Genomic DNA, 26,748 nt, shown 5'->3' with positions numbered 1-26,748 from the left:
GGCCCGGACCCTTCCCCCCTACCCCCCCAGCGCAGACCTAGGATGGGCACCTCTGTAGCTGGAGCAGCCGGGGCAGCGGACTCAGCCTCCTCCGGCTCCTGCTGTAGCTCCGATACGTTCTTGAGCTCCAAGGATCCTCCTCGCTCCCCCTGGCTGCCTTTCCCTTCGCCCACTTTCCCTCCCCCGGGTCGAGGAGGGAGCCAAGATACTGCACTCCAGTGGGCGTCCCTGCCATGAGAATGCCAGGTGCATCTGGTCAGCTCCAGGACAGGGCCTGGCGGAGGCAGAGATGGGCCCGGGAAGGGTGGTGCCAGCAGCCGAGCTACAAAGAATTGGTAGTTGGGAATCAGGGCGCCGATGGCCTTCGCTTAAATGACAACACCCGATAGGACTACCAGCTTCAGGGTCCCGCGCCCAGAGCGCGCAGAAGATTCCGGATAGCAAGTCCCACAGAGGACGGGGAGGATGGGGTGAAGAGGGGGAGGAAGGTCAGGGGACGCGATCCTACCTTGCCTGCGTTGCACCCGCGACTGGTCAGCGACCAGTCCCCCAAACCTCCAAGGGCCCTGGCACAGGCACTGGGAATCCTCTCCACCCCTACCGGACCCTGATGCACTGGGAGTCGGGAATAGCGCTCCTGAGTCACCCTCTCCCTCTGCTTCTCTGGTCAGTTCCTGCTCCCCGCGTGGTCTCTCCGGCCTAGACCTCGGAACCCCCCGCCCGGAAGATGGAGGGGTGCTAACCCCGCAGCCAGCCGCCGCTCCGCCCCTGCAGTCCGTGCGCTGCGGGAGGCTGGCCCAGCCCACGTGAGTGCGCTGCAGGGCAGGGGAGGGGGAGGGAGGCGGCGGGAAGAGAGGGTCCTACTCTCTGTACGATGTTCGAGCCTCAGTTTACATTCCTTCCCCCATTGAGGACCACTGAGAAAGTAGAGACGGAGGGCTCCCAGGTAGATCCTGTTCTCAGGCTCCCGTAACTTCAGCGAGTTGCCGGGCTCTGGCTGCTGGGCCTCCGGGCCACCTTTGCGAGGCAGGAAAAGGGGCGGTCAGTGAGGATTTGCAGGGAGGCACAGTTAGGCGCTGCCTGGACGCAGCAGGAGCCAGGCTGAGCCGGCAAGAACGGGCAGGGGCCAGCAATCGCTGCGTGAGAGCTTTGGGGGCTACTGAGAATAAGGCATAGGCAGTCACTGCCAGTAAGCAAGTGCATTCCCCAGGAGCCACTCTCACGGGCTGGGCAGGGAGTCTGGGGCAGGTGGAGCTGCGAGGGGCCAGGAGGTGGAGGGGGTGGTGTGGGCGGGGCTTCTGGGTCTGGGCTGCCGCCAAGCCACTGGGAAGAGAAACTGAGAGAACCGGTTCCCCAGCCTTGCCAGCCAAGGCCCCTACGCCTAGTCAAGGTCGGGACACCCCCTCCCCCAGGGTAGAGCACTCGAGGTCCTTCCCCAGAGCCTGCGCCCATGCTTCACCCCGTGGGCTCAAGGCGCAGAGGCGGAGGGCGCTGCCAAGTACCTTTCCTCCGAGGGGATACCCAATGGGCAGGGCAAAGCCAGGCAGGGTTGGGCGCTTCCTAGCAGTCAGGCGGAGCGCTCGGTCTGCCCCGTCTCCCTCACTTTGCGCCTACGGTAGAACGGCCATGGCAGTATAAGGTGATTTTATGCAAATCTCTATTTTAGCTTCAGGGAAGCTAGGGCTGTAACACGCAAGGCTAGCGCAAGATCGAGGCCACTGCTGGGACCCCGCAGTGCGACGCTCGGCTTCCCGCCCCTGACCCCTGCGCTGCCTGTGCTTGCCCGCCTGCAGGGAAACGCCGTGGCGACGATGGCGGCGGACGTCGAGGGCGAAGTATACGTGCTGGTGGAGCACCCCTTCGAGTACACGGGGAAAGACGGGCGCCGCGTCGCCATCCAGCCCAACGAACGCTACCGGCTGCTGCGCCGCAGCACTGAGCACTGGTGGCACGTGCGCCGTGAACCGGGCGGCCGCCCCTTCTACCTGCCAGCACAGTACGTGCGGGAGCTGCCGGCGCTCGGAGACCCCGCCCCCGCCCCGCCTGCGCCCCAGTTCCAGCCGGGCCCGGTGGCCCCCGAGCCGCTGACCTACGACTACCGCTTCGTGAGCGCGCCGGCGCCCAACAGCTCCGCCGTCGAACCCCGAGGCCGGGCCAGCTCCTTGTGCGGTTCCGCGCGGCGCGCCGCGGCGGCCAAGCGCAGCAACCTGGCACCCAGCCTGCCCGCCAGCCTGTACCTACGGCCTGCGGCACCCGTGCGCCCCGCGCAGTCCCTGGACGACCTGGCGCGTGTTGCTGCTACCGCCCCACCGCCTGCCGGCCTCCTCGTGAGCGCGGGTCGCTTCAAGGCTTGCAGCGTGGCCGGCTCCTGGGTGTGCCCACGGCCGCTGACGCGCAGCGATTCAGAGAACATCTACGAGGCCATCCAGGGCGAGGTGCGCGACCCACCGCGAGAGGACAGCCCGCGGCAGGAGGAGGTAGGCGGCTCGGAGCAGGGATTCGGGCGGGGGGCGCAGCACGGCCATGGGCTTGGCCCGAGCGCACCCTCCTCATCCAGTGTCTGCGGGGGTCACCAAGGGTCCGCACGTCCTTGATGAGAGCCCAGAGGTTTGCTCCAAGTTCAAATGGTGGCAAGCTCGCCTTGAACCCAAGTGAGGTCTCTGCTGATCTCCACTTGGCCCACGTGGTAGGAAGAGTCCCGCTGTGAGGCAGAAATGCAAATGTTCTTGAGCACAGGGAGTTTATATAATCTGGGACAACCTTGTGCCCGGGTGCGTCTCTGACACCTCGCAGCGCTTCGCATTCCTAGATGCCCATGGGCGCGGCCTGGGGCAGGCGGGGGGTGGGGGGGGACTGTGCACCTGCGACCTGGTTCGAGGCCTCATGCTTTTCCCAGGAGCTGGATTCAGACAAGCTCAAGTTCGCTTCCCTTTTTGACAGTTTCCCACATCTCAGTTCCTTTTTCCTAAGCGCTTGATGAGTCTGTGTCAAAAGGAACCCTAGTTACGGTGAGGACTTTTTTTCTCTCTCTCTTCAGAATCCGATTGTGTTAATTTGGGAAGTCTAAAATAGGGCACGTTTTAGATACACTCGTGCGTCCTCAAAATCCTCTGGGCGGCCCGAGTTTCTTGGGCAAATCTTCCCTGCCGGGACAGCCCTGACCTAAGTGGGCAGCCAGCCTTCTTGTCCCGTAAGCCCCTCACTGCCGGGGGAACTCTGCTGTCTGGCCTGGGTCGCCTGGGGTGGCCTTCTCCGAGCCTGATGCCCGCAACCCCGTGCGGGGATTGAGCCTGGGGTGCATTCACCCAGCAGACCCCTGCCCCCTCCAGTGCTGAGTTTGCGGTTCGAACTGCACTCCGCGTGGTCACCCAGGGGCCACTGGACACCTTTCCCCAAGGCCCTGCGTCCCCATGTATGTGCACAGCACCGAAGAATTCATTGTAACGGGAGTTTCGACAACAGGAGGCGCCGCGACTTAGGAGCTCTAGGGTGCTGCGTTCGGCTCCGTGTCTGCCGGCCAGCCCGCCTCCTCGTGGCCAGAGCGGAGAACAGCACCTGGCGGGGCGGGGACCGCAACGGGGCGGGTCTCGGTGCTCCCAACCACTGCCCCTGGCCGGGCAACCTCGCTAAATAGGTAGTTCCATACCCTGGCTCCCCTCCGTGTCCGGGCACTGCAGTCCTGGAGCTCTGTCCCAGAAGGTGCACACACAGAGTATGCGCTGAGGAAGGGCGAGCCGCAGCAGCCAGAGCTGCCACCCTAGAATCTAGAACCAAAGAGGAAGGAGCCCCCGCATCTCTGCTGCCGGTGGTCCCTGAGAAGTCACCGAGGCTGCCAGAGTCACCGCAGGGTGGTACCCTTGCCTCTATTAGCTGCAGGTGCTGGAGGGTGAATGGGAGGGTGGGGCACAGAGCGTGGTGATGGTGGGTAGACCTGGATACTGGGCAGAGAGGCTCTGTTTGCTGTGTGGCTTTAACACGTCACTTCACCTCTCTGGCACTGAACTGCACGGAATACCTGCCAAGCCCATGTGTGCTTTCAGATCTAGAGATGACTGAGGCACAGCCCCTAGCCCAGGGGCTCACCCTCAGGGGCAGCTGCCTCCCGAGTCTGCCCAGGCTCTCTGTGACCACCTGCACTCAGGGTGCAGGGGAACAGCATGGGCTCAGGCCAAGCAGAAAGACGCACACATTGGAGGCCTAGCAGCGGAACGTGGCACAGGGTTGGGAGTGGGCGGTGCTGTGTGCTGGGCAGGCCCTCGCTAGGAATTTGGACTTTAGCCTGAAGCCCTTGCAAGACTCTTAGTAGAGAAGGGTGTGGGACCAAGCAGAGAAGCCTGGGGCTAGTCCAAATGAGCAGGAGGTTGGGAAGGAAGTTGGGAAGAGTTCCAGCTTCCAGTTTGCATTCTAGGGGAGGAGCTGCAAGGAGGGGGAGGAAAGATGGGGCTCCCGGGAGTTTAGGTGACAGACAAAGGGAGGAAAGGAGGTGCCCTAGAGGAAGTGACAGCCAAGGAACATCAAGGACCAGCAGAGAGCACTGGCTCGGGGCTCAGAAATGGCCAAGGCAGCAGAGGTTGGGGGAAGGAGAACAGGAAGGTCAGAGGGGTGCAGATGAAGATCCAGATGTTGTGTGTAGACACCCCTCCATTTCCAGGCAGGAAAGGGAGGTTGTGTGTACCCCCATGGAGACTTCCCCATGGGTGGGTAGATACTAGGAGGGAGGTATACAGGGTCTCCAGAAAGGGGTGCCTAATTGGGGTGCCACATCAGCTCAGGGCCATAGGCTACCCAAGAGAAAGGGGTCTTGTCATTCACCAGATCCTCATTGAGCCCCTAGTGCTTGCTGGACATAGGTGGTCCGACACAGGCCCCAGGGGCTCATAGTCCTGCAGGCTGTCCCTCGAAGGTGCTCCCCGGGGCTGAGCCCCAGCCACTGCGAAGGCAGGTGTAGATACTGCCTCCCGCTGCTCCCATTTTCCCCAACAGGTTCACTGAGGTTGCATGGCTGGCTGAGGATTGCACAGCCATGGAGTGGCTATGTCCAAGTCCATTCTAGACCCCCTGACCCCAAAGCACAACCTAGCTCCTAGGCTCGGTGCCACCCTATTTCCCAGAACAGCATAAACCCAAGCAGACCCACACTCCCCCTCCTCACACCTTATGCAGCCAGCCCAGGCAAGGCATGCACCCCAGGGCAGGAGACCTGAAGTCTAAGCCTGACTCTGTTCTCTGCAGTCCAGGGTACAGGAGGAGTAGCAAGAGGCCAAGGCTCGGGGGAGGGAACAAGGGGAGAGATGTGGGATGGACTTGGAGGACTCCCCGCACCCACCCCAGGAGGCCGCCCAGGCCAAAGCCACAAGGCGCCACTAGGGCTCCTCCCCTGGGGATTTCGGGTGTGGTCATCATGCCCGCCCAGGGCCTCCAGGTGAGCCAAGTATCTGGAGTGGTGCCCGCCCCCAGGACCAGGGCATTGGCCGCTGGGAAGAGAGTGACAGCCCAGCCCTGCTTTTTCTCCTGCAAACAGCCCAGGAGGTGCCGCACCTGCGTGGCCTCCTGGCCTGGACGCAGCCCCAGGGCCTCCTGGCTTCTTCCTGCTCTGCTGGGAACCGTGAGTGACCCCTGCCGCGGGATTAGAACCTCTGTGTGGTGGTGCTGGGGAATGGGACATGTAACAGCACTTGCCTTCTCTGTCCCCTCCCTCGTGACTCTTCCTCTGCCTCTCCATCCTTTCCTGTTCCCTCCTTGAAGCTCCCCAGCAACCCCTCTGTGCCAGGTGCCAGGTTTGGCACCTGTTTCCTAGAAGCAGCTCCCAAGGCCACCCAGATCCACTGTGATTGCTATAAAAATCTGGCCCCAACATAGATTCACCTTGGGGTCCCCTTTCTGAGCCAGCCAGCGGATTTCTGTAAGAGCAGGGAGTTAAAACTCTAGTGGGTCCTCTTCTATTCCTTTTTCCAAGGACCCCACCCCCACCCAGCTAGGGCAGCAGGCTCCCGGGGTGGCTCTGCCAGTTTCTCCACACCTGGCCTGACTTTTCCCTCCCTGTGACTCACCTGCGGTCCGAGGCTGACCCAGGTGCCTGCAGCCCAGCCCCTGACTTGGCCCGCAAGAGAGCAGGTGCTTGAGTACTCGCCACCACTACCCACCACCCCACATTCCTGGTCACTGCTCCCAACCATGGGCTTCATCATTCATTTCTTGGCTCCTGGTTCCTTTCAATCCCTCAGCCCTCCTACAGGGGGGCCCAGGAGCTGCCCACCAGCCCCCTCCCTCCAGTGACTGTCCTAGTGGGAGGGAAGGGGCATCAATGCTAGATGCCAGTGCCTGGCAGTTGGTGTCGGCCTGGGACACAGGGCAGCCCTTAATCTTAAACCGGATTGGCAGGTGAGTGGGCATGTGGTCAGGGCTACATGCCAGGACTGGGCCTGGAAGTGAGAGCCTGATGACCCTTGGCTGGTGGTGTCTTGGGGAAATGGGGCCCCCAGGAGGGAACGTGGGGCACAGGGACTGAAAGTGTTGTTAAGTTCCTGAGGTTCTGCTTCAAAATCAAGGAAGGGCGTTTCCAGAGCTGCTGCCTTGGTGAGGTAGGGCCTGCAGGACCCTCTGTGCAGCTTAGCCCGCCCTGCAGCCCTCCTGCTTCTGGCTGGAGATTAGTCATCAGGCATGAAAATAAGTGGGTCGGGGTGGGGGGTGTCCCAGGCTGGGCCTCCATGTCTGCCCTGGGGACTGGACTGACTGATTTGTTCCAGAAGCCTGCACCCCCCGCCCCTTGCCACCTCCCCGCAGGCTTCTCTGTTCCTTGTCACAATCCTGACACTCTCTCACCTGTTTAGATATGTGAATTGCCTTCCCCCAACAAGAGTAGCCTTACTGTGAGTATTTGGATGAGAGGAGGCAGCATCAGCCCAGTGACTGTGGACATTTCACATTCCTTCCATCCGTTGTGCTTTCCTGGCCTTACGTGTTGGGGACTTAACCGCAAACACATCACAGCACACTGACCGTTGTGAATGCTGCTTTTCCATTCCCCGTGTTCATTCACTCAGTAAATATCATGCTTTTCTGGGCACTGGAAGGCAATGAAAAGTAAGTTATAGCGCCAGCCATTGGGTAACTCACAGTCCAGAGGAGAGGAACAGCCCATCTGTGTGTGGGCAAGTGGGGAGGACATTAGAGGAATATGATTTTTTAAATTTTTTTTTAGTATTTATTTATTTCTATTGGAAAGGCAGATTTACAGAGAGAAGGACAGAAAGAAACATCTTCTGTCTGCGGGTTCACTCCCCAAGTGGCTGCAATGGCCAGAGCTGAACCAATCCAGAGCCAAGAGCCAGGAGCTGCTTCTAAGTCTCCCATGTGGGTGCAGGATCCCAAGGCTTTGGGCCGTCCTCCACTGCTTTTCAGGCCACAGGCAGGGAGCTGGATGGGAAGTGGAGCAGCCGGGGCACAAACGTGCCCATGTGGGATGCTGGCACTTGTGAGGGGACAATTAGCCAATGAGCCATCACGGCAGTCCATACTGAAATCTTCTTCAGCACTTTCATTTTATAATTGTGTTTCTTAGTCCCTCTGTCACCTTGACAGTCTTGCATCTTCTTTAACTATGTAATATGCTTATAGCTCCTTTAAAAAAACCAAAGCAACTTATTTTAGAAAGTAAGTGGTAGGGGCCCAGCGTGATAGTGTAATGATTAAGGTCCTCACCTTGAATGTGCCAGGATCCCATATGGGCGCCGGTTCTAATCCCGGCAGCTCCACTTCCCATCCAGCTCTCTGCTTGTAGCCTGGGAAGGCAGTCGAAGATGGGCCAAAGCCTTGGGACCCTGCACCCACATGGGAGACCCGGAAAGAAGTTCCTGGCTTCTGGCTTTGGATCAGCGCAGCACCAACCGTTGCAGCCACTTAGGGAGTGAATCAACGGATGGAAGATCTTCCTCTCTGTCTTTCCTCCTCTCTGTATCTGCCTTTCCAATAAAAATAAATAAATCTTAAAAAAGAAAGAAAAAAAGAAAAGAAAAGAGATAGGTGCTGGTGTGTTTTCCAAATGCCAGCATCCCATATGGGTGTCCATTCATGTCATGTCAGCTTCAGCAGTTATGGACATTTGGAGAGTGAACCAGCAAATGAAACATCTTTCTCTGTGTCTCTCCTCTCTGTAAATCTGCCTTTCCAATGAAAATAGATAAATCTTAAAGGGGGGGAGGGGCCCAGCGCGATAGCGTAGTCGTTAAAGCCCTCGCCTTGTTCGCACCAGTCTTCCAGGATCCCGTATGGTCACCGATTCTAATCCTGGCAGCCCTGCTTCCCATGCAGCTCTCTGCTTGTGGCCTGGCAAGGCAGTAGAGGACGGCCCAAAGCCTTGGGACCCTGCACCTGCATGGGAGACCTGGAAGAGCTCCTGGCTCCTGGCTTCAGATTGGCTCAGCTCTGGCCATTGTAACCATTTGGGGAATGAATCATCGGACAGAAGATCTTCCTCTCTGTCTCTCCCCCTCTCTGTATATCTGCCTTTCAAATAAAAATAAATAAATCTTAAAAAAAAAATAAGGAACAAAGGGAGAGTGGGAGGGAGGAGTGAAATCCTGGCACAGCCCAGTTTCCTGGCCATGTTCTCCATCAGCTCCCAAGTTGCCACTTTGATTCACTCTCTTTGCTCTCTCTCTCTCTAGCCCCAAGATGCAAACATAGACTGTCAGGATTCAATACCTTCTGCCCTGGACCACTGCTCACACAAAGGGGGGGTCCTCTGCACGGACTTCCCAGCTGCCAATTTGATGAAACGGTGTCTTGTGGATGGTACGTGAGAGGACAGCTCTCGCCTCCTGGCAGCTGCCTGCCTGTTCACGTGTTGCAGAGATGCACAACCGTAATAGCCCCCTCACTCTGCTTCAGTGACATTTGCACTTTTTCTCACCTCTTGCTGTTACTACCAATGTTGTAAGAAATAATAATGCCTTGGGGCTGTCATCGTGGCATCCCATGTTGGAGCACCAGTGTCAGTGCCGGCTGCTCCACTTCTGCTCCAGCTCCCTGCTAATGCACCTGGGAAAGCAGTGGAAAATGGCTCAAGTGTTGGGCCTCTGTACCCACAGGGGGAACTGGATGAAGCTGGTACAGCCTGGTGCAGCCTGGTGCAGCCTGGTGCAGCCTGGCCTTCGTGACCAGGGAAGTGAAGCAGTGGATGAAGGATCTCTCCCTTCTCTCTCTTATCCTTCCCATCCACCCCCCACAATAGCACTTTGCTTCTCAAATAACTAAAACAAAGCTTTAAAAGAAAAAAAGGAATAATTTTTTTATCCAAATAAATACGGAGCCAAAAAAATGTTAATCTAGGCTCAGGGTCCAGAGTGAATGACAGCTGTCCGATGGACATCACCAAATTACCATCCACAAGCCTGTGTCAGTTTGCTCTCATCAACACAGCCTGGCCACCAAGAGGGCCAAATCGTTGTTCTCAATCTGGCTGACCAAGAAGCATACAGGGTCATCTAAGAGTCACTGGGGTTGGTCTGTCTTCTGCCAGCAAGTGTGGCATCTTTCCGTGCACGTGGTCCTGTTGGTCTCTCTCTTCCTGTAAATACTCAACTCATAGCTTTCTCCCATTTGTTCCGTTGGTTTTTGTTGTTTTGTTTTGTTTTTGTCTTGCTAAGTTTTAGAAGCTTTTCCTGAATTAGGAAAATGAAGCCTTGGCCTAGTCTATGACTTGTATCCCCTCTCCGCAGTTGACTTGTGATGTTGCTGTTAGTATTGTTTTGCCACACAGAGGTTCTCAAAGGGAATCCATCTATTTTATAGCTTTTGGATTTTGAGTTTTTGCTATATACCATGAGTCACTTAACAATGGGGAGATGTTTTGAAAGATGCGTCATGGGACTTCATTGTTCAAGGAAGGGAGTGATGACTTAGTGGCCAGAGGTCAGCCACTCTCTATGAACTCCTGGTGTAGTCCAGAGCCTGGCTGAGCAGGATGCATCAGAGGCCGTGGCCAACAACGCATGGCAAACCATCTCACAGCCAACTTCTTTTCTTGTGAATAGGAATATACGCTAAAAGAATGGTAGAAAGTATAGGATGGGGATCAATGCCTTGGATAGCCTGTTAAGCCATCACTTGCCACACCAGCATCCCATATCAGTGCTCAATTCAAGCCCCAGCTGTTCCGCTTCTGATAATCTATCTACCTGGGAAAATGATGAAAGGTGGCTTAATTGTTTGGGCATTGCCACCCACATGGGAGATCTGGAAGAAACTCCTGGTTTCAGCATTGCCCTAATAAACCAATAAATGTTGATATAAATATATATATACAGGATAGCAGATACATAAAGCGGTGGTAGATTTGCATCTTGTCCTGGTCTGGGACTGCATCCTGTTAGTACTTGTCTGTACTCAATATCAATTGGCGACACAGCAGGTGTATTCCCAGCACGGTCGCCCCAGGGACTCTATACAGGCCAGGTGATGGGAATAGCTCAGCTCCATTTTTAAAAAAAAGATTTATATTCAGAGAGGAGGAGAGACAGAGAAGAAGATTTTCCACCTGATGGTTCACTCCGCAAGTGGCCGCAATGTTTGGAGCTGAACCAATCTGAAGCCACGAGCCAGGACTGTTTTCCCAGGCCATAAGCAGGGAGCTGGATGGGAAGTGGAGCTGCAGGGATTAGAACCGGTGCCCATATGGGGTCTTGGCGCGTTCAAAGTGAGGACTTTAACCACTACACTATTGCACCGGGCCCCTCAACTCCATTTTAATCTGTGGGCCCACCACCGTGTACACGGTCTGTCAATGGAAGCCTGCTGAGCATGCATATGACTATGATGCGTCTGTGTTGGTTTTCTCCTCTTGGTGTCATTTTCTTGTGTTTAGGTCTCTGTTCCTTGGGAGGCAGGATTAACCCAGGTGGGCAGAATGAGGCATAGGCCCACCTTTCTTCATCTTTTTCTCTGGGGCTGGCAGCAGGTGGTCCCATCCCTTTGCTTCTCCCTGACCAGCCTGCTCCCTGTGTGGCCTGGCAGCCATGGCTGTGGACAAAATGGTGGTTGCTGCCCGTGAGCTGTGGGAGGTACAGGCCCCGAGACTGACCCTGAGATCAGTGGGAAGTTGGGGGTGGAGGAGCAGGAAGAGCAAGTCTGTTCCCAGGTGAGCGATAATGAACTTCAGACTGCTATAACAGTGAGGATGGAGACGAGTGAAAACGGAGGAGGAAGTTGGTTTGCTTTTGGTTTTGTTTGACTTTCATTATGATATTTTTCAAACGTGTAGAAAAGTAAAAAGAATCTTTTGCAAACTTTTTCTAAAGGATTGATTTATTTGAAAGGAAGAGTTAAAGAAGGAGAGGAAGGAAAGAAGAGAGAAGAGAGCTTGTATCCTCTGGGTCCTTCACCAAATGGCCAAAGCCAGGAGCCTATATCTTCACCTGGGTTTCCCACTGGGTGGCAGGGGTCCAACTGCTTGGCCATCCTCTGTTGCCATCCCAGCATTAGCAGGTGGCAGCTTAACCCACTGTGCCATAATGTGGGCTCCTAAAACCTGTTTTTAAAACAATTATCCCCGGGCCTGGCACAATAGCCTAGTAGCTAAAGTCCTTACCTAGGATCCCATATGGCCACTGCTTTGTGTCCCTGCAGCCCCACTTCCCATCCAGCTCCCTGCTTTTGGCCTGAGAAAGCAGTCAAGGACAGCCCAAAGCCTTGGGACCTTGTACCCGCATGGAAAACCCAGAAGAGGCTTCAGGTTCCTGCCTCTGAATCAGTGCAGCTCTGTCCACTTGGGGAGTGAATCAACGGATGGAAGATCTTCGTCTCTGTCTCTCCTCTGTATATCTGCCTTTCCAAGAAAAATAAATCTTTGAAAAAATTATTCCTTAGGGCTGACACAATGGTCCAATTGGTTAATCCTTTGCCTGCAAGCCCCTGCAAACACCTACAATCCCACATGGACGCTGACCTGTGTCCTGGCTGCTCTACTTCCTCGCTGTTTTAGGAGAATTCCCCCATGATCCCTTGCTTCTGGCAGGTCTCAGTGACCCAGGATGCATTTGGTTGTCTGTCTAGTGTCCCCAGCCTCACCCCTTTCCTGTTGCCATGACAATTACACAAGTTACAGAAAATAGAAAGAGGGCTCTTGGCTACCCTGGCCCCCTGGCCCCTGTGTTACCCGTGAGGCCCCCGTGGGCCAGACTGTCAGGACATGGTGACCACTGAGTCCAAGGTGACTTATGTCCCTGCTTAAGCAAGAGGTGATTTGCAGATGAAAGAAAGAAGGAGCGATGAGATGGCTTTGATTTTCATCATGGAGCTTCCGGGGTGGACAAAGGTCACATGGGGGCCAGCCTGGAACCAGGGCCTAGAGGCTGCACTGAATTGATGCTGCATGCCTGACCAGGACAAGAGCGCCAGGTGGGGGCCAAAAGGGCAGACTTGTCCTCCAGGAGGCTGGGGGCCCTGAGAGCAGTGGCCAGTGTTCGAGTGAGATGGGAGGGAGAAGTAAGTTGAAACTGGTGTTACAGGGAGTGCCAGGCGTGTGCTGTTTCTTCTAAAGACCCAAAGAGATTTGAGGTGAGGCTGCTTCTGAGCAAATGGGGGCTGTGGGGTCCCCGTAGCCAGGTTGGAGAGCTTGGTATATGGGGTCCTTGTGCCCCAGCTGGGGGAGGAATGCTGGTGCAGGCTGTGGGTAGAAGGTGACACACCCTCCCCCACCCTCAGTCACACTTTCCCTCCTCCCTAGGTCGGCTCCCACCAGGGCTTCCGCTGGTTAGGAGGGGCCATGTCCACTTAGAGCATGGACCCCAGTGGGATGGGAAGGGGCGGGGAGGAGGATGACTACCTCAGAACACAAGTCGGGGGAGCTGGTGACAGGCTCTACCCTACCATAGCACCCTGGGGATGCTGGCCCAGTAAGCAGTGAACTCCCCAGAGGCTCCCCTGGGTGCTGAGGGCGTCCAGCCCAAGCCGGAAGTCAGAAAAGCAGAAGAACCACTCTGCTGTCTCCTGCCTGCCCCTCGACAGGGAAACTGTGGCCTGGGGGTGCAGAGGAGGAGTCTTCAGAATGCCAGCTCCGTTCTTTTCCAATGTGTCTGTCACCAACAGCTGCCAGGTTAGGCGCCTCGCCCTGCACCTACTTCCTAAAGCACACTGATCTGTGGCTGCCCAGCTAAGCCCCTGGGAGCCCGCTCAGGGCCCACCCACTCTCAGAGGACTCCTCCCAGCACCCTGCAGTGACTTCCTGTCTCCCCCATCATACTCCCCTGGTGGAGATGCAGCTCTGGGCTGGGCCCTGCCTCTGCCCTGGAGGAGGTATGACCCTAGTGGGGACAGATTGAGCTCCTTGAAGCACGCAGGTCATGCTCCTTCTGGCCCTTGTTCCGCCCAGCCTGGTGACACAGCACTGGCAGTGAAGTGCCCCCCTCACCACTTCCTAGTTTGGAGGGCACTTCCTTTGCCTTTAGCCACCCAAGGATAGAATTTCCTTACTGCACCTGCATCTGCCCCAGCTCTTCCTCTGGCGGTTTCGGAGAGAAGGGCTGAGGACAGAGATGGGACAGATGTGATAAAAATGCACAGCTGCTTTGTTTGGGTAGCACCTCATCCTGAGGGGTGAGGGTGTGGTTGAGGGAGGAGGACCCCACTGGGGAGCTGCTGCGGTCGGCACCTCCCCCTCTGGGGGAGGGGAGGTACAGCAGGAGGTCTGCAGCCTCTTTCTGCAGCCTCTTTCTGCAGCCGTAGCAGGTAGGAGGCCTAGGGGTTTGCTCAGTCCCTGTTCCACGGGGCTGAAGCTCACTGAAAAGCCCCAGATATGGGGTTTGGGCCTCTTTCCAGAGAAGAGGAGCCAGCCCCCGTATCCCACTGCAGGGCAGCACTGAGGGCACCTGTCCTCTTCTCCCCTCCCCCACCCAGCGCCTGGCTGCTGGTCCAGAATTTCCGGCTGCTCTGGAATTTTCAGCAGCTCTTCCTGTTTCCTGGGCCTGGTTGCAGTCTTGCCTGGTGACCTGTGTGTGTGTGTGTGTGTGTCCCTAGTTTCAGGGCGGGGAGGGTGTGATGTGTCATACATGTGACAAGGATGAGACCTCTGGGTTTCCCTTCTGCTCTCCACCCTTGACCTCTCCAGGGATTGCGGTCAAGGTAACACGAGAGCTTTTGAGGGCGTAGTAGGGCACAGGCCCCAGCCTTGCTCTGACGTCTCAGTGCCACATGTCCCACACCGTGCTTTACTCTGCCCTGAGCTTGGGGGAGGGAGGAAGTGTGAGAAGGAAGACAGGAGAGACCTCCATGCAGGGCACTGAAGGGGGGTAGCTGATTCCTGGCCCCCTTCTCTGGGTCCCTGGAGAACAGGCAGAGGCACGGTTATGGCACACCTCTTGTCCCCTCCCCACCGGGGGGAGGGTGCTTGTGACACACAGGTGAAGGGCACATGTGTCGTGGTGACCAAGCCTGGATGAGACAGAGCCAGGCGGGCAAACAGTGATGCGGTTACGGTCCCTCCTGCCCTCCAGGTGCCTGGGATGATCTAGACACTGGCCCCTCTGACACTGTAGCATCGGTCCGTAGTCCTTCCTGTCCGCCAGCCCCTCCTCTGCCCCACAAACTTCCTCTTCCCCAGCACATCCTCCTGGGCCATGGGAGAGCTGACAGCCACCCATTGTCCTGTTTCCGCCCAGGGCAGCCCCAGTCCAGCCATCAGCTTCTTGCCTTGGGTCCTGCCCCACTCGGGACAGCCTCCCCATCCCTGAGCCCAGGCTAGGACCTTGTCTCTGCACAGCTCCCGACCCTGTCCACTGCCGGGTTTGTCTGTAATCAGAGCCCCACACGGGACAGTCAGGGCAGTCCCAGACACTGAACCTCCCCCCTCCCCGTCGCCCCACAGGCCCGCCACAGGCAGCACTTCCGCAGCCCCACAGGAAATGGGCTGGAGTTGCAGCTACCCGCCATCTCGAGGCAACTTCTTGTTTCCCTGTTGCCCTTTGGTAGCCCTGGGGTTCTGCCCCCTTGGCTCCACCCCGAGACGTTCCCAGAGTCCAGTCCCAGCAGCTCAGATTGGACAGGATGGTGGACGTGATTGCCAAACTGACCAGGAGGCAGAGTCGGGCCATGCGGGCACAGGTAGGGTACCCTGATGTTTCAGTGGGGGAGGGAGGTCCTCTGCCTCTGCGGAGGCTCCCAGCAGAGGCTGGGGTGAGCTGGGGCTCCTCCTTTCTCGGCTCTTTCCTGTGAGATGATGCTGACAGAACCTTACCTTGGGGCACAGATGAAGAGGGACTGGGAGTAAAGGGGAGGAGCAGAACGAGCCAGTGTGGGAGGCTGCAGCTGGTGAGAGCCAGGGTCCCACACAGCTCTGGCCCCCAGCGCCAGGGCAGAAGGCCGGTCACTTCCTCTGTTCCACTCAGTGCCCTTGAGTCTCTGGCGTACCAGTCCCCAGCCCTCTGTACCGTCTGCACTGCAGGCAGCTCCGCTGGGCCTCACCCAGTGGAGAAAGGCTGGAGGCCCTGTTGCAACCCCACGAAGACCAAAGGAGGACCTGGCCCCAGCTGGACCCCAGGAGGCTCTATAAGGAGGTGGGGGTCAGCAGCTCTCTCTTAGCACCAGCTAGGCTCTGCGTTTAAGACACCTCGGGGATGCTGTTTTTCAGCCAGGTCGTGGCCCCAATGGGGCCAGCTGGGGTGATTGGAAGCATGTCTAATGCAGCCACCTTCCTCTTCCCACTGCCTCCCCCATGTTTTCTCTGATGTTCTTGACCAGAGCTCTCGCTGGTGTCTTTGGTGTTGTCCCATGTGTCTGTGGCTGTAGGCTGGCATGGGATTGACTGTGCATTCAAGCAACAGGTACTTTGGGACGTTGGTGCACCTGCTGGGAGGCAAAAGATGTCCGCTCCGTCCTTCTGGCTGTTGTCCTCAAGAAACATCTGTGTTTGGGGGCAGATGGGTGGGCAGCAAGCCCACGTCCAGGGCAGAACAGACCCTTCCAGAGCAACAAACAGGGTACCAGCAAGTTCAGCCTCTCTCCAGGGAGTCTTGGGCCCTGGGTATGGGCAGGTGTGGGAAGGAAGGGGATGAGAGAAAGGATTACAGCTGGAGACCATGGCCAGAGTGAGGACATCTTTTGCGGTAGGGACAGCAGAGCAGCCTGGGGCGGTCGGGGTACAGAGCTGCTCACCTGGGGTTTGGGGCAGAAAGGCGAGGTGGGGTAAAGGGTCCTGCCTCAAGTGCACAGGAGCTGGGAGGTGGCAGGGACCCATCCCCTGCATTCCTGAGGTCTGGCTGCTCTGTGGAAAGCTGCAACACCCCTTCTCTGATGGCACCTGCTGTGACTCTTAGCACTTGTGCTGACACTCACCTCCACCACTGCCACTGGCTTTTTGTCTTGTCTTAAGATTTATTTATTTGAAAGAACTACACAAAAGGAGAGACAGATCTTCCAGCCTGGTTCACTTGCTAGATGTCTGCAGCGGCCATTGAAAGGCAAGAGCAAAGCCAGGAGCCAGGGGCTTCTTCCAGATCGCCTGCATGAGGACCGGGCTCCAGGCACTTGGGCCATCTTCCACTGCTTTCCCAGTCCATTAGCAGGGAGCAGGGTCAGAAGGGGAGCAGCAAAGCAGAGCAGCCGGAACGCCACTCAGCACCGGCACAGGCAGTGGTTTTACCCACTATGCTGCCACATCAGCCTCTGCTGTCACCACACGCATGAGCGGGACCTGTGTCCGTCCGTTCACTGCTGCACCTGCAGGGCTTGGCACCGGGCAGGCGAATGACTGTTGCACCAATAAAGACTAGTTTAGGTACCTGCTAAGGACCGGCAGAAAGAACAGCTTAGAGTGAGTCATGCTTTTCTTCGCAACAGTGTCACTGTCACTAGAGCAATATCAAAGAAAAAATATATATTGCACAAAACTTGGAAACTGCCAAAGAGGTTTAAAGAAACAAAACAAAACTAAACAAAAATATAGTGCTACTCGGGGAGGATCCTATGTCAGCATTTTGGAAGATTTCCAAAAAAAAAAAATTGCAACTATGCTAAGTTTGCCGTTTTTTAATTTAAAAATATTTTTTAAATATTTATTTATTTTTATTGGAAAGTCAGATATACAGAGAGGAAGATCTTCCGTCTGCTGATTCACACCCCCAAGTGACCGCAATGTCTGGAGCTGAGCCAGTCTGGAGCAAGGAGCCAGGAGCTTTTCTTGGGTCTCCCACGTGGGTGCAGGATCCTAAGGTTTTGGGCCATCCTCCACTGCTTTCCCAGGCCATAAGCAGGGGGCTAGAAAGAAAGTAGGGCAGCCACGATACGAACTGGTGCTCATATGGGGGTCCCAGCACATGCAAGGTGAGGACTTAGCCACTAGGCTACCACACCAAGGCCATAAATAATTTTTTAAAGGAAGAAAGGAAGGTCTTACTTTCCACACCTCTTCCACTGCTGGCATTAGGTTAAGCAGTAACCTGCTCTATTATGAGCCGAGGCCAGAGGCCCGAGCAGTGGACACCCTGCAGAAAACTCAGGAAAAGCTAGAATTTGGGCATTGCCTGAGGCAGCCTGGTGAGATGGGGGTGGGGCCAGGCCTGGGCCAGCTTCAGGTGAGTCAAGGAGAAGGTGGGGACCCCTGGCAGCTACTGGAGCTCAAGTTCAAGGCTGGGGCAAGGAGTGGCAGGAAGTAGGGCCAAATCTCAGGCAGGAATTAGGTACTCAGCAGTGCCTGGTTTAAGGGCTTAGACTTTGCCCTGCAGCCAGCAAGCAGCCGCGAAGTGTGAACATCAGAGGTTGAGGGGGGCCCTGGTCAGAGCACGAGAGGCATGGCCAAGCTTGGAATGGGGCGGGGGGAGGGGTAGGGCCTTTGCTTGTAACCCCTTTTCCCAGCCCATCTGGTGGTTATCCCACTCCCACTCTTGTCTGGAATTCATTCTGACATCTGCAAGCCCGGTGTCCGCACCCCCTGCCCCGGAAGTTTTAGCCCCAAAGCCAGAGGGGGCAATGATTACAACCCCAGAGCCTTCTGGGCCGGTCAGGAAGGAGGGCATTCCAGCTGGAGCAGGGTCCTGCACTGAAACAGCGAGCTGGGTCCCTGTGCCACCGTCTGGGCTTGCACCACCCTGAGAACCAATTTAGACACACTTTATCATTGTTGGCAAATAGAGACTATGGTCATCTCACCCACCCAGAGCACTAAATTCCTCAGCAAGCACTTAAGAGCATTTCTGCATTCTTTGCGGTAATTTCCCCCTCCGGGGGAAACTGAGGCACAAAGGTGCTGTGACTTGCTGAAAGCCACCAGGTGACAAGTGACCAATCGAGATGGTGGGACCCTGAAGCCCCACTAAGGGTTGCGTCTCTCTCTCCTCTTCCTCCAGCAGGCAGACTCTCCTGAGCCAGTGTACGTCAATGTGGAGAGGCAGCCTCAGGCCAATTCACCGGGCGCCCCTGTGGCCACTTGCCCCAGCCAGGTGTGGGAGACACACAGGGACGCAGGCACTGGGCGCCCTTACTACTACAACCCAGACACGGGTGTGACCACCTGGGAGTCCCCCTTCGAGGCTGCCGAGGGTGCAGCCAGCCCAGCCGCATCCCGGGCCTCGGCAAGCAGCCGCGAGAGCCTGGACACTGAGTGGGACCAGTACTGGGACGAGGAGAGCCGCCGAGTGTTCTTCCACAACCCACTGACAGGCGAGACGGTCTGGGAGGACGAGCCTGAGGACGAGCCGGAGATGCAGCCCTGCCTGAGCCCTGGCAGCCCCAGGAACCAGAGGGTGAGGAGAGGGATCCCCATCTGACTGCCTCTGCCCCGCCTCCTGCTCCCCAGAGCAAGATGGTGAGGGGCGTGGCCAACAGCAGGCCTTTGCCCCCTTCCCTTGCCACCCGGGGGGCAGGTAAGGGGGCGGGGCTCTCGGGGGCGGGGCTTCCTGTGGCAGCCTCTCTGACCCCGCCTTCTCCACTGAGCCCCGAGGACCTAGGGCTGTGGGGGCAGCGGGCGTGGAGGCAGTAATGGGTTCACCTTCTGTGTCCACAGCCCCCCACCCCTGAGACCGATTACCCCGAGTTACTGGCGGGTTACCCTGAGGAAGACTACTCGCCTGTGGGCTCCTATGATGAGCCCTGCCCCCTCTCCTCCTTGACCACACCCCCGGGCTGGTCTTGTCATATCAACCAGGACAAGCAGACGCTCTACACCAACCACTTCACCCAAGAGCAGGTAGGGGCAGTGGCAGTGGGCCGCGTTCCTCACGGGCACTTGGGCTTGATACTCCTACGCTGAACTCCAAGGCAGCCTAAGACAGAGGTGCCACACGCACCTGCCCCTCCAAGTCTCTGGTGCTGCCTTGAACTCTGGTTGGAGGGAAGCCTTTTCCTCCCCTCTCATGAGCTGGGCTGGGGGCTCTGACTGCCACTGTCCCCACAGTGGGTGAGGCTGGAGGACCAGCATGGAAAGCCCTACTTCTACAACCCAGACGACTGCTCTGTTCGGTGGGAGCTGCCCCAGGTAACCAGCAGGGCAGAGAGAGAAGTTGGGGAATGGGGAGGGGATTGTATGTGACAGCATCTTCCTCCCCACCCTGCCCAGGTGCCTGTCCCCGCCCCTCGGAACACCACATCCAGCCAGAGCAGTGACACCCCGGCCCAGTCCAGCCCCCCGGAGGAGAAAGTAATGGAGGGACACAGAAGTCCAGGGGGCAGGGTCGGGTGGGATGGGTCTGTCCAGGCCTTACACAAGGCCGCAGGGTTGGGGGAGACTGGGAGACAGGAAGAAATGTCTGCTGCCTTTACTGCAGGCATCATCCCACCACCCTCAACCAGCAGGGTGACCGTGTTGCCGGAAAGGCCTCAGTGGAGTCCTAGGCCCAGCCTGTGGGGCAGCTGCTGGCCCTTCTGCCCCATGGCTCACCCCCTTCCCTCTCCTCCCTCCTAGATCAAGACCCTGGACAAGGCGGGCGTCCTGCACCGCACCAAGACAGTAGACAAGGGGAAGCGACTCCGGTGAGAGGCTGGGTCCACCCGGGCCAGGGCAGGGTGGCCTGCATGAGTACTGCCACTAGGCCAGGCTCTCCTCAGGAGATACCCCAGGAGGGACCTGAGGCACCCAGAGATAGCATGACGCCCCCTAAAGGTCCCTGGCCTGGTAACCAGGTGTCAGCAGCGTTGGGCGTTCACCCTCCCAGCCGGGTACTCCAGGCCGTGTAGTGAAGCTTTCTGCCTGCCTTCTGGAGTGACAGGATTAAGCCCTGCACATTCCCCTCCTCTCTCCTCACCTCCCACCCAGGAAAAAGCACTGGAGTGTCTCCTGGACGGTGCTGGAGGGCGGCGTCCTGACGTTCTTCAAGGACTCCAAGACCTCGGCCACAGGAGGCCTGGTGAGGCCTGGGGCCCCCCTGGGGGGGCCACCCCACCTGCCCTTTGTCTGACCTGGCTTGGGAGAAGTCGGACTAGAGAGCGCAGTGCGCCAGCATGGCAGGGGCTGGGCCAGCACAGGGAGGGAGGGGGAGGCTGCAGATCCCCCTTCTCCCTCCCCCACCCCGCCTGGAGGACAAGCAGTAGGGGTCTGGGGGGCAACGGCAAGGCATGCCATAGGCATGTTGGACCTGAGGGGTTCCCTGGAACCTTGACCCCCTCTCCTTCCCTCTCCCTTAGAGGCAGGCTGGCAAGCTTTCCACCCCTGAGTACACCGTGGAGCTGAAGGGGGCCTCTCTCTCCTGGGCCCCCAAAGACAAGTCCAGCAAGAAGAATGTGCTAGAGGTGAGTCAGAAGAGGGGGAAGGGCCAGCCTCCAACAGGACGGGGTCCCCCGTGACTAAACAAGGGCAACAGATGTGCTTGTCAGGAAGAGAGAGAAGGCCCAGGCGAGAGGCCTCCTGGGGCCCCACCTATGACTGTCCCCATGTGTCTTGGTTCTAAGCCACTTTTGTCCCCACCTCAGGCCCTATGTTTTGAGGCAGAACAGAACAGAGGCAGCCCTGGAGAACCCGTGCAGCCTGCTGCAGAGCCAGGGTCTATGCAAAGCTGCAGTTAACACAGAGCTTGTGCCAGCATCCACACAGGGATGCCTGGCTCCCAGTCCTGTTCCCCTTCTGAATTCCCCTTCTGCCTGTGTGCACCCTGGGTGGCAGCAGGCGGTGGCTAAAGCCCTTGGGCCCCTGCCCTTCGTGGGAACCCTGGATGAAGTTCCTAGCTCCTGGCTTTGGCCCAAGCTCAGCCAGTTGTAGGAATCTGGGGAGTGAACCAGCAGTCAGAAGAATAATCTCTCTTGTCTTTTCTGAAGATTCAAAAACAAGGTAGAGATGGGGGGCCGAGGTGTAGAGGAATCGGGCAGAGGAGGAACAGGTGCTGCCGTGGGAAGCAGCCCGGTTCTCCTGATGGCTGTGATAAAAGGAAAAGGGCTGGCCATTGCACCTCTCCCAGACTGGGGCACATTTCTTCCAGTCGGGAGGGAATTGAGGTCTTTCCTGACCTTAGCTGTCACGGCAATGCCTGGGGTCTGCCTGTGGGCCTACAAGGCTCTGTGAGGGGGTGGGGATGCAAGGAGCTCAGGGTGTGTTGCTTTCTGATGACTCACCGAGCCGCATACAGTTTCAGAAGCAGAGCAGGGCTGTGAAACTGGTCTTACCCCCTGAGCAACGTCTCCTTCAGGCGAGGCTGGGGACAGTTTGGGTGTCACAAGGGGCAGGTGTTTCAGTGTTGTGATGGGTCCCCCTGTAGACGGTTCTTCCCCAAGGCTACCTCTGGCACCTCATGACAGAGGTCTCGGGGTCGGCCTTTTGGAGGGAGCCAGAGCCATGTCTCCCAGCAAGGGCTAGAGGGCAGTGGTGCCCTCAGAAGCTGCCAGTGTAGTGCTTCAGGAAATCCAGGAGCTGCCTACAAGCAGGGAGGGACTCCCAACCCTGGGCGACTGCAGTGTTGTCCTCCAAGTAGAACTCCCAGGATGGTGCGGAGGACCTGACCACAGAGCCCCAGGAGCAGCCAGTGTGGCCAGTCCACTGGTCCATGCCCCCGGTATGATGAGGGTGCAAGTGTCTGGCAAGATGCCACGGTGCAGTACTGCAGCCAGCACTTGGAGGTGCCATCGGCCACTCTTGGGGGAGCACCACACCCAGCCCTGGCCTGGCACATGCGCAGGGTGGCCATGTTGCTGACCTGGTGCCAACACCCGGGCTTGGGTTGTGCAGGGAATGAGCAGCCATTGCTTCTCTTTCTGTTTTTTCTTCCAATTTTTAAAAATTTCTTATTTATTTTTATTTTATTTGAAGGCAGAGAGAGAGAGAGAACTCAGATCTGCTGACTCAGGCACTCAAAACAGCCGGACTCAAGGGCTTGAGTCACCACCTGCTGCTTCCCTGGCCACGTTGGCAGGGAGCTGGACTGGAAGTAGAGCAGGACATGAACCCTGGACATGGGGTCAGGGGAGGGGCAGGCATCCCAAGCAGTGTTATAACCACTGTGCCAAAACCCATCTTTTCACCTTTAAAAAAAAAAAAGCCAGTTAAATAGTCTTCACATACAAATTTAAAAGCAACAGCCCTCTGTCTCTACAAGTTGTGAGAGGATCTGCTGCCTCCACCTCTCCTCAGCCTTGGGGCAGGGTGCTAAGAGCTGCAGCCAGTCCCCTGCAGGACCTGTGAGCTGCCCACGCCCCCTCCAAGTCCAAGAGGGCCTGGGGCATACAGCCTCGCTGTGGCACTGTGTCCTTGACCTCCTTGAGGTGGGGGCTGCGGGCTCTGGGTGTGGGGACAGCCTCTGGGTCCCTGGTGTTTCTGGAGGTGGAGGAGTGGGCCCTTGCCTTCTCCCACATCAGCGGTCTGCATCCGGGTCCCCTTTGCTGGTCTTTTACTCACCGCAGTCCTGGCGGCCAGGGCTGCTCACCCCTCAGGCAGCATCTCTCTCTTAGAGCCCCATGGGGCTGTGGTCAGAGGGAGACCTATCCAGGTGGCCGGCAGACCCAGGGAGCCAGGCTGACTGAGTGACTTGTGTCTCTCCAGCTGCGGAGCCGTGATGGCTCAGAATACCTAATCCAGCATGACTCGGAAGCCATCATCAATACCTGGCACAAAGCCATCACCCAGGGCATCCAGGAGCTGGTAAGCAGAGTCCCAGGGACTTCCAGGCTGGGAGAGGGGTGGCTGGCAGGGAGCTCTATGACTCCGGTGGAGAAGTGTGTCCCCGTGGGCATGGCAGCCCCCCTGAGCCCACCCTGCAGGTGGATGGGAACACAGCCTAGGGGTGTGGCCCCAGCTGGAACAGCAGAGAACAGAGCTGCCAGAGTCCACGTGGGGAGGACCTCAGCGTGGGTGGAGAGCTGAAGAAACCTCAACAGAGGGGCGGGGAAGGGCAATGGTTCGGGTCACTAAGGAAGGGATGGTCAGGATGACCAGGGAGGTAGACCCTGGGGGTCAGGGAAGGGCTGCTCCTTAGGGGAGGGGTGGAGATCAGGCCCAGTATAGGAAAGAAAACAGTGTGTGGGGTCCCTGGCCCGGCCAGCATCCTGGAAGGGCTACAGGCTATCTTGGGGTGATCCCAGTCCACAGACTTGGCCCCAGAGGAGGAAAGCCGCAGCAGCAGCGCTGACTTTGGGTCAAACGAGCGCCTGGGGAGCTGGCAGGACCGAGAGGAGGACGCGCGGTCTGGTGCAGGTGAGCTGGGGACCGGGCAAGGAGAGCAGGGGATTCCCGGCAGGCCCCTCTTCGGGGAGCCTCTGGCTGGGGTCTGTCGAGCCAGTGCCATGGCCGCCCTCAGCCTTCGTCCTGTGTTTGCCAGCAGCAGCAGTGCCTGTCCTGAGCCCGGGGACCCTAGAGAGTGACTTGAGCAAAGTCCGGCACAGACTGCGCAAGTTCCTACAGAGGCGACCCACGCTGCAGTCGCTGCGGGACAAGGGTTACATCCGCGGTACGTGAGGAGGGACATGAGGAGGGTGCGGGGCCAGGGCGGAGGTGTGTACTGGGATCACCCCGATATAGCCTGCACGGGGTGGCACTGACCAGCCTGTCCCCCAGACCAGGTGTTCGGCTGCCCGCTGGCCGTGTTGTGCGAGCGCGAGAGGAGCCCGGTGCCACGCTTCGTGCAGCAGTGCATCCGTGCCGTGGAGGCCCGGGGTATGTGTGCCCGGGCGAACCCCAGGATGGGGTAGGTGGAAGGGGACTCTTGCAGGAATCTGCGGCTGCGGCTTTAGCCCTAACCCTAGCCCTCCGTGCCTTCCCAGGCCTGGACATCGACGGGCTGTACCGCATCAGCGGAAACCTGGCCACCATCCAGAAACTGCGCTACAAGGTGGACCACGGTGAGGCCGGCCCCCAGCACCCGCCTCCCCCACCCCACTCCCGGCCCCCCAAGCGCTGAGGGGCGCTGACCTCCTCCCCTCTGCTGCAGATGAACGTCTGGACCTGGAGGACGGGCGCTGGGAGGACGTCCACGTCATCACGGGCGCCCTGAAGCTCTTCTTCCGGGAGCTGCCCGAACCCCTCTTCCCCTTCTCGCACTTCCCGCAGTTCATCTCAGCCATTAGTGAGCTCCTGGGGCAGGTGGGGTGGATGGGGTGGGCCCACCTCGCTGGCCGAACCTGCCGCTGTCACTGTACCCATTCTCGCTCGCTCTCTCCTTCTCTTTCCCTCACCCAGAGCTGCAGGACCAGGCCCAGCGCAGTAGCTGTGTGCGTGACCTGGTGCGCTCCCTGCCTGCTCCCAATCATGACACGCTGCGGCTGCTATTCCAGCACCTGTGCCGGTGAGTGGGGCCGTGCAGGGCCGGGAGGTGCCGCCTCTACCCATCCCACAGCTCTGGGCGCTCATCCTTCCCATCCCCTGCGCAGGGTGATACAGCACGGTGAGCAAAACCGCATGTCGGTGCAGAGCGTCGCCATTGTCTTCGGGCCCACGCTCCTGCGGCCAGAGACAGAGGAGACCAGCATGCCCATGACCATGGTGTTCCAGAACCAGGTGGTGGAGCTCATCCTGCAGCAGTGCGTGGACATCTTCCCACCGCACTGACACACCGCCCAGCCCGGGGACAGCCACTGGGGTCTGGCCACTTTGCGGCGCCGGCAGAGTGCGCGTGGGCACGACCAGACTAACCAGAAGTCCTCTGGCCTCGCCTGGGGCCTGGGTCCTTCGAGGGGATAGCGGCCCCTGGTGGGCAGTTGGTGAAATGTGATTTTCCGCCTGTCAATGCAGTTGGGGACCAATCATATGGTTCTTGATGCCAACACTGGGGCAGAGTGCCTTCGGTGACAGCCCTCACAATGAAGAGAAACTTGAAGAGTCCTGACTTCTGGCTATCCCGGAGGCCCTGTGGGCCCCATGCGGGCCATGAGGCAGCTACCGACCACTTCCAGCACGGGCCGCCGAAGCTGTGGCCGTCAGGCCTCAGGGCCGTGGCCGGCTGTGCCCCTGTGTTCCGTGCCAGGATTCCTCCTGTTCCCTCAGCACGTGCCCTGCACCTGCTGCCTGGCATGCACCCTTGCCACACTGAATTCCATGTTACAGAAGAGGAAACAGGTTTGCCCAGGCAGAACGACTTTGTTTGGAGTCCAGGGGGTGATCTAAGTCCCCAGTCCCCAGCCAAGGCTCTCCTCACAAAGCAGATTTGGCGGGGTGGGGGTGGAGGATCAGGGAAGCGACCGACTCGCCCAACCCACCTCCAAGCCCCAGCAGGTCTTGTCGGGGGCGAGCATGTGGGATTAACCCTGGCAGGACCTCGTAGCCGCAATTACTGCCAGCCATGCCTTGAGGAGATGGGAGAGTGACAGTCTCAAGAAAGCAAATGTGAATGTGGGCTTGGGCCTCCTCCCCCCATGCCCAGACCACCCGTGGCTCTTGGCCCCCAGCCGCCCCACTGCACAGCCAGTAACCACCCATATTTATTGAACGTTTTGGCACCGTGCCAGCATCTTGCTTGAACAGTTTTTGCTCATTTCTGCCTCTACTATTTATTGCTAGTTCTGCACCCTGGGCAGGGCTAGCTCCTCTGCAACCTGGCCCAGCGGGCAAGGTTGCCCCAGCTTCCCCCAGTGCCAGCCGGCTCAGGGCCAGAGAGGCAGAGGCCTCCTACTGTATGTCTCAGTGTTTACAAGATGTAAGCTGAGCTAACGCTGTTCAATAAAACCTGGTCTATTCTCCTACCTGGACAAATGGACTTTGAGAATGACTTGCAGGCCCAGATTTCTATTTAAACTCCTCTGCCTCAACCTGGTTCCATATGTGAAATGTGGGGGTGGGTGGAGAGTTGTTGGTCGTCCACCTGTCCCCAACCTCCCTCCCCACAGCAGGCCCTGCCACCACTGCCCCAAGGCACTGCTCTCATGGCCACATGTGAAAGGTGCCCACATCCGTGCAAGCTCCTAACACACAGGACCACCTTCTAGGGTGGCCCATGTGGCTGCCCGGATGTGGGCACCTTTCACATGTGAAAGCCATGAGCCAGGAGCTTCTTCCAGATCTTGCATGTGGGTGCAGAGTTCCAAGGCTTTGGGCCGTGCTCCTCTGCTTTCCCAGGCCACAAGCAGGGAGCTGGATGGGGAAATGGAGCAGCCAGGACATGAATGGGCACTCATATGGAATGCCAGCACTTGCAGGTGGAGAATTAGCCAGCTGAATCATCTCACCATTTTAGAACAAAAACCTTTGCAAAGCGTGCTGATCCCGGTTCCTCCTGTGCAAGCATAGTCCCGGGATGGCACAGCCCTGGTGGGAGCCCTGTAACACTAAAAGAGGTGGGCAGGCCCTGTGAGTCTGCTTTTGGAGTTCCAGAGCAAACTCTCCATGATGTCAGCCCAGTGGTGCTGGGGGCA

General features: G+C 58.0%; 1 protein-coding gene across 7 annotated transcripts; it reads left to right on the top strand.

The window, feature by feature from the left end:
- Nucleotides 1-404: 404 nt before the first annotated feature.
- On the top strand, nt 405-26,085 carry ARHGAP27 (Rho GTPase activating protein 27). Of its 7 annotated transcripts, none has more exons than XM_040989321.1 (17): nt 405-806; nt 1,794-2,477; nt 18,339-18,731; nt 18,992-19,174; nt 19,382-19,462; nt 19,544-19,624; nt 19,889-19,956; nt 20,240-20,330; nt 20,608-20,712; nt 22,949-23,047; nt 23,488-23,599; nt 23,724-23,852; nt 23,960-24,058; nt 24,166-24,243; nt 24,333-24,467; nt 24,581-24,686; nt 24,772-26,085. In XM_040989321.1, exons 2-17 carry the CDS (start codon nt 1,812-1,814, stop codon nt 24,947-24,949), a joined length of 2,604 nt encoding a protein of 867 aa, XP_040845255.1. In that variant the 5' UTR covers nt 405-806; nt 1,794-1,811; the 3' UTR covers nt 24,950-26,085. The 7 variants fall into 7 exon arrangements, with proteins under 7 accessions (XP_040845255.1, XP_040845260.1, XP_040845257.1 ...); XM_040989326.1 differs by lacking the exons at nt 405-806; nt 1,794-2,477 and adding an exon at nt 14,907-15,096 and having other exon boundaries at nt 18,336-18,570; nt 18,690-18,691; nt 23,730-23,852; XM_040989323.1 differs by lacking the exons at nt 405-806; nt 1,794-2,477 and adding an exon at nt 14,907-15,096.
- The last annotated feature ends 663 nt before the right edge of the window (nt 26,086-26,748 follow it).

The sequence above is a fragment of the Ochotona curzoniae genome, unplaced genomic scaffold (assembly GCF_017591425.1).
Source record: "Ochotona curzoniae isolate NIBS_2020 unplaced genomic scaffold, NIBS_Ocur_1.0 contig_520, whole genome shotgun sequence".
Lineage (NCBI taxonomy): Eukaryota > Metazoa > Chordata > Mammalia > Lagomorpha > Ochotonidae > Ochotona > Ochotona curzoniae.
Note: the sequence above shows the minus strand (reverse complement) of the source record. Positions and strands in the feature narration are given on the sequence as shown.

Coding starts and splice junctions, on each gene's coding strand:
- ARHGAP27 (XM_040989321.1), top strand. CDS start 1,812: ATGGCGGCGGACGTCGAGGGCGAAGTATACGTGCTGGTGGAGCACCCC. Junction 19,625..19,888: donor CCAGCCCCCCGGAGGAGAAA/GTAATGGAGGGA, acceptor CCTCCCTCCTAG/ATCAAGACCCTGGACAAGGC. Junction 24,244..24,332: donor GCGCTACAAGGTGGACCACG/GTGAGGCCGGCC, acceptor CCTCTGCTGCAG/ATGAACGTCTGGACCTGGAG.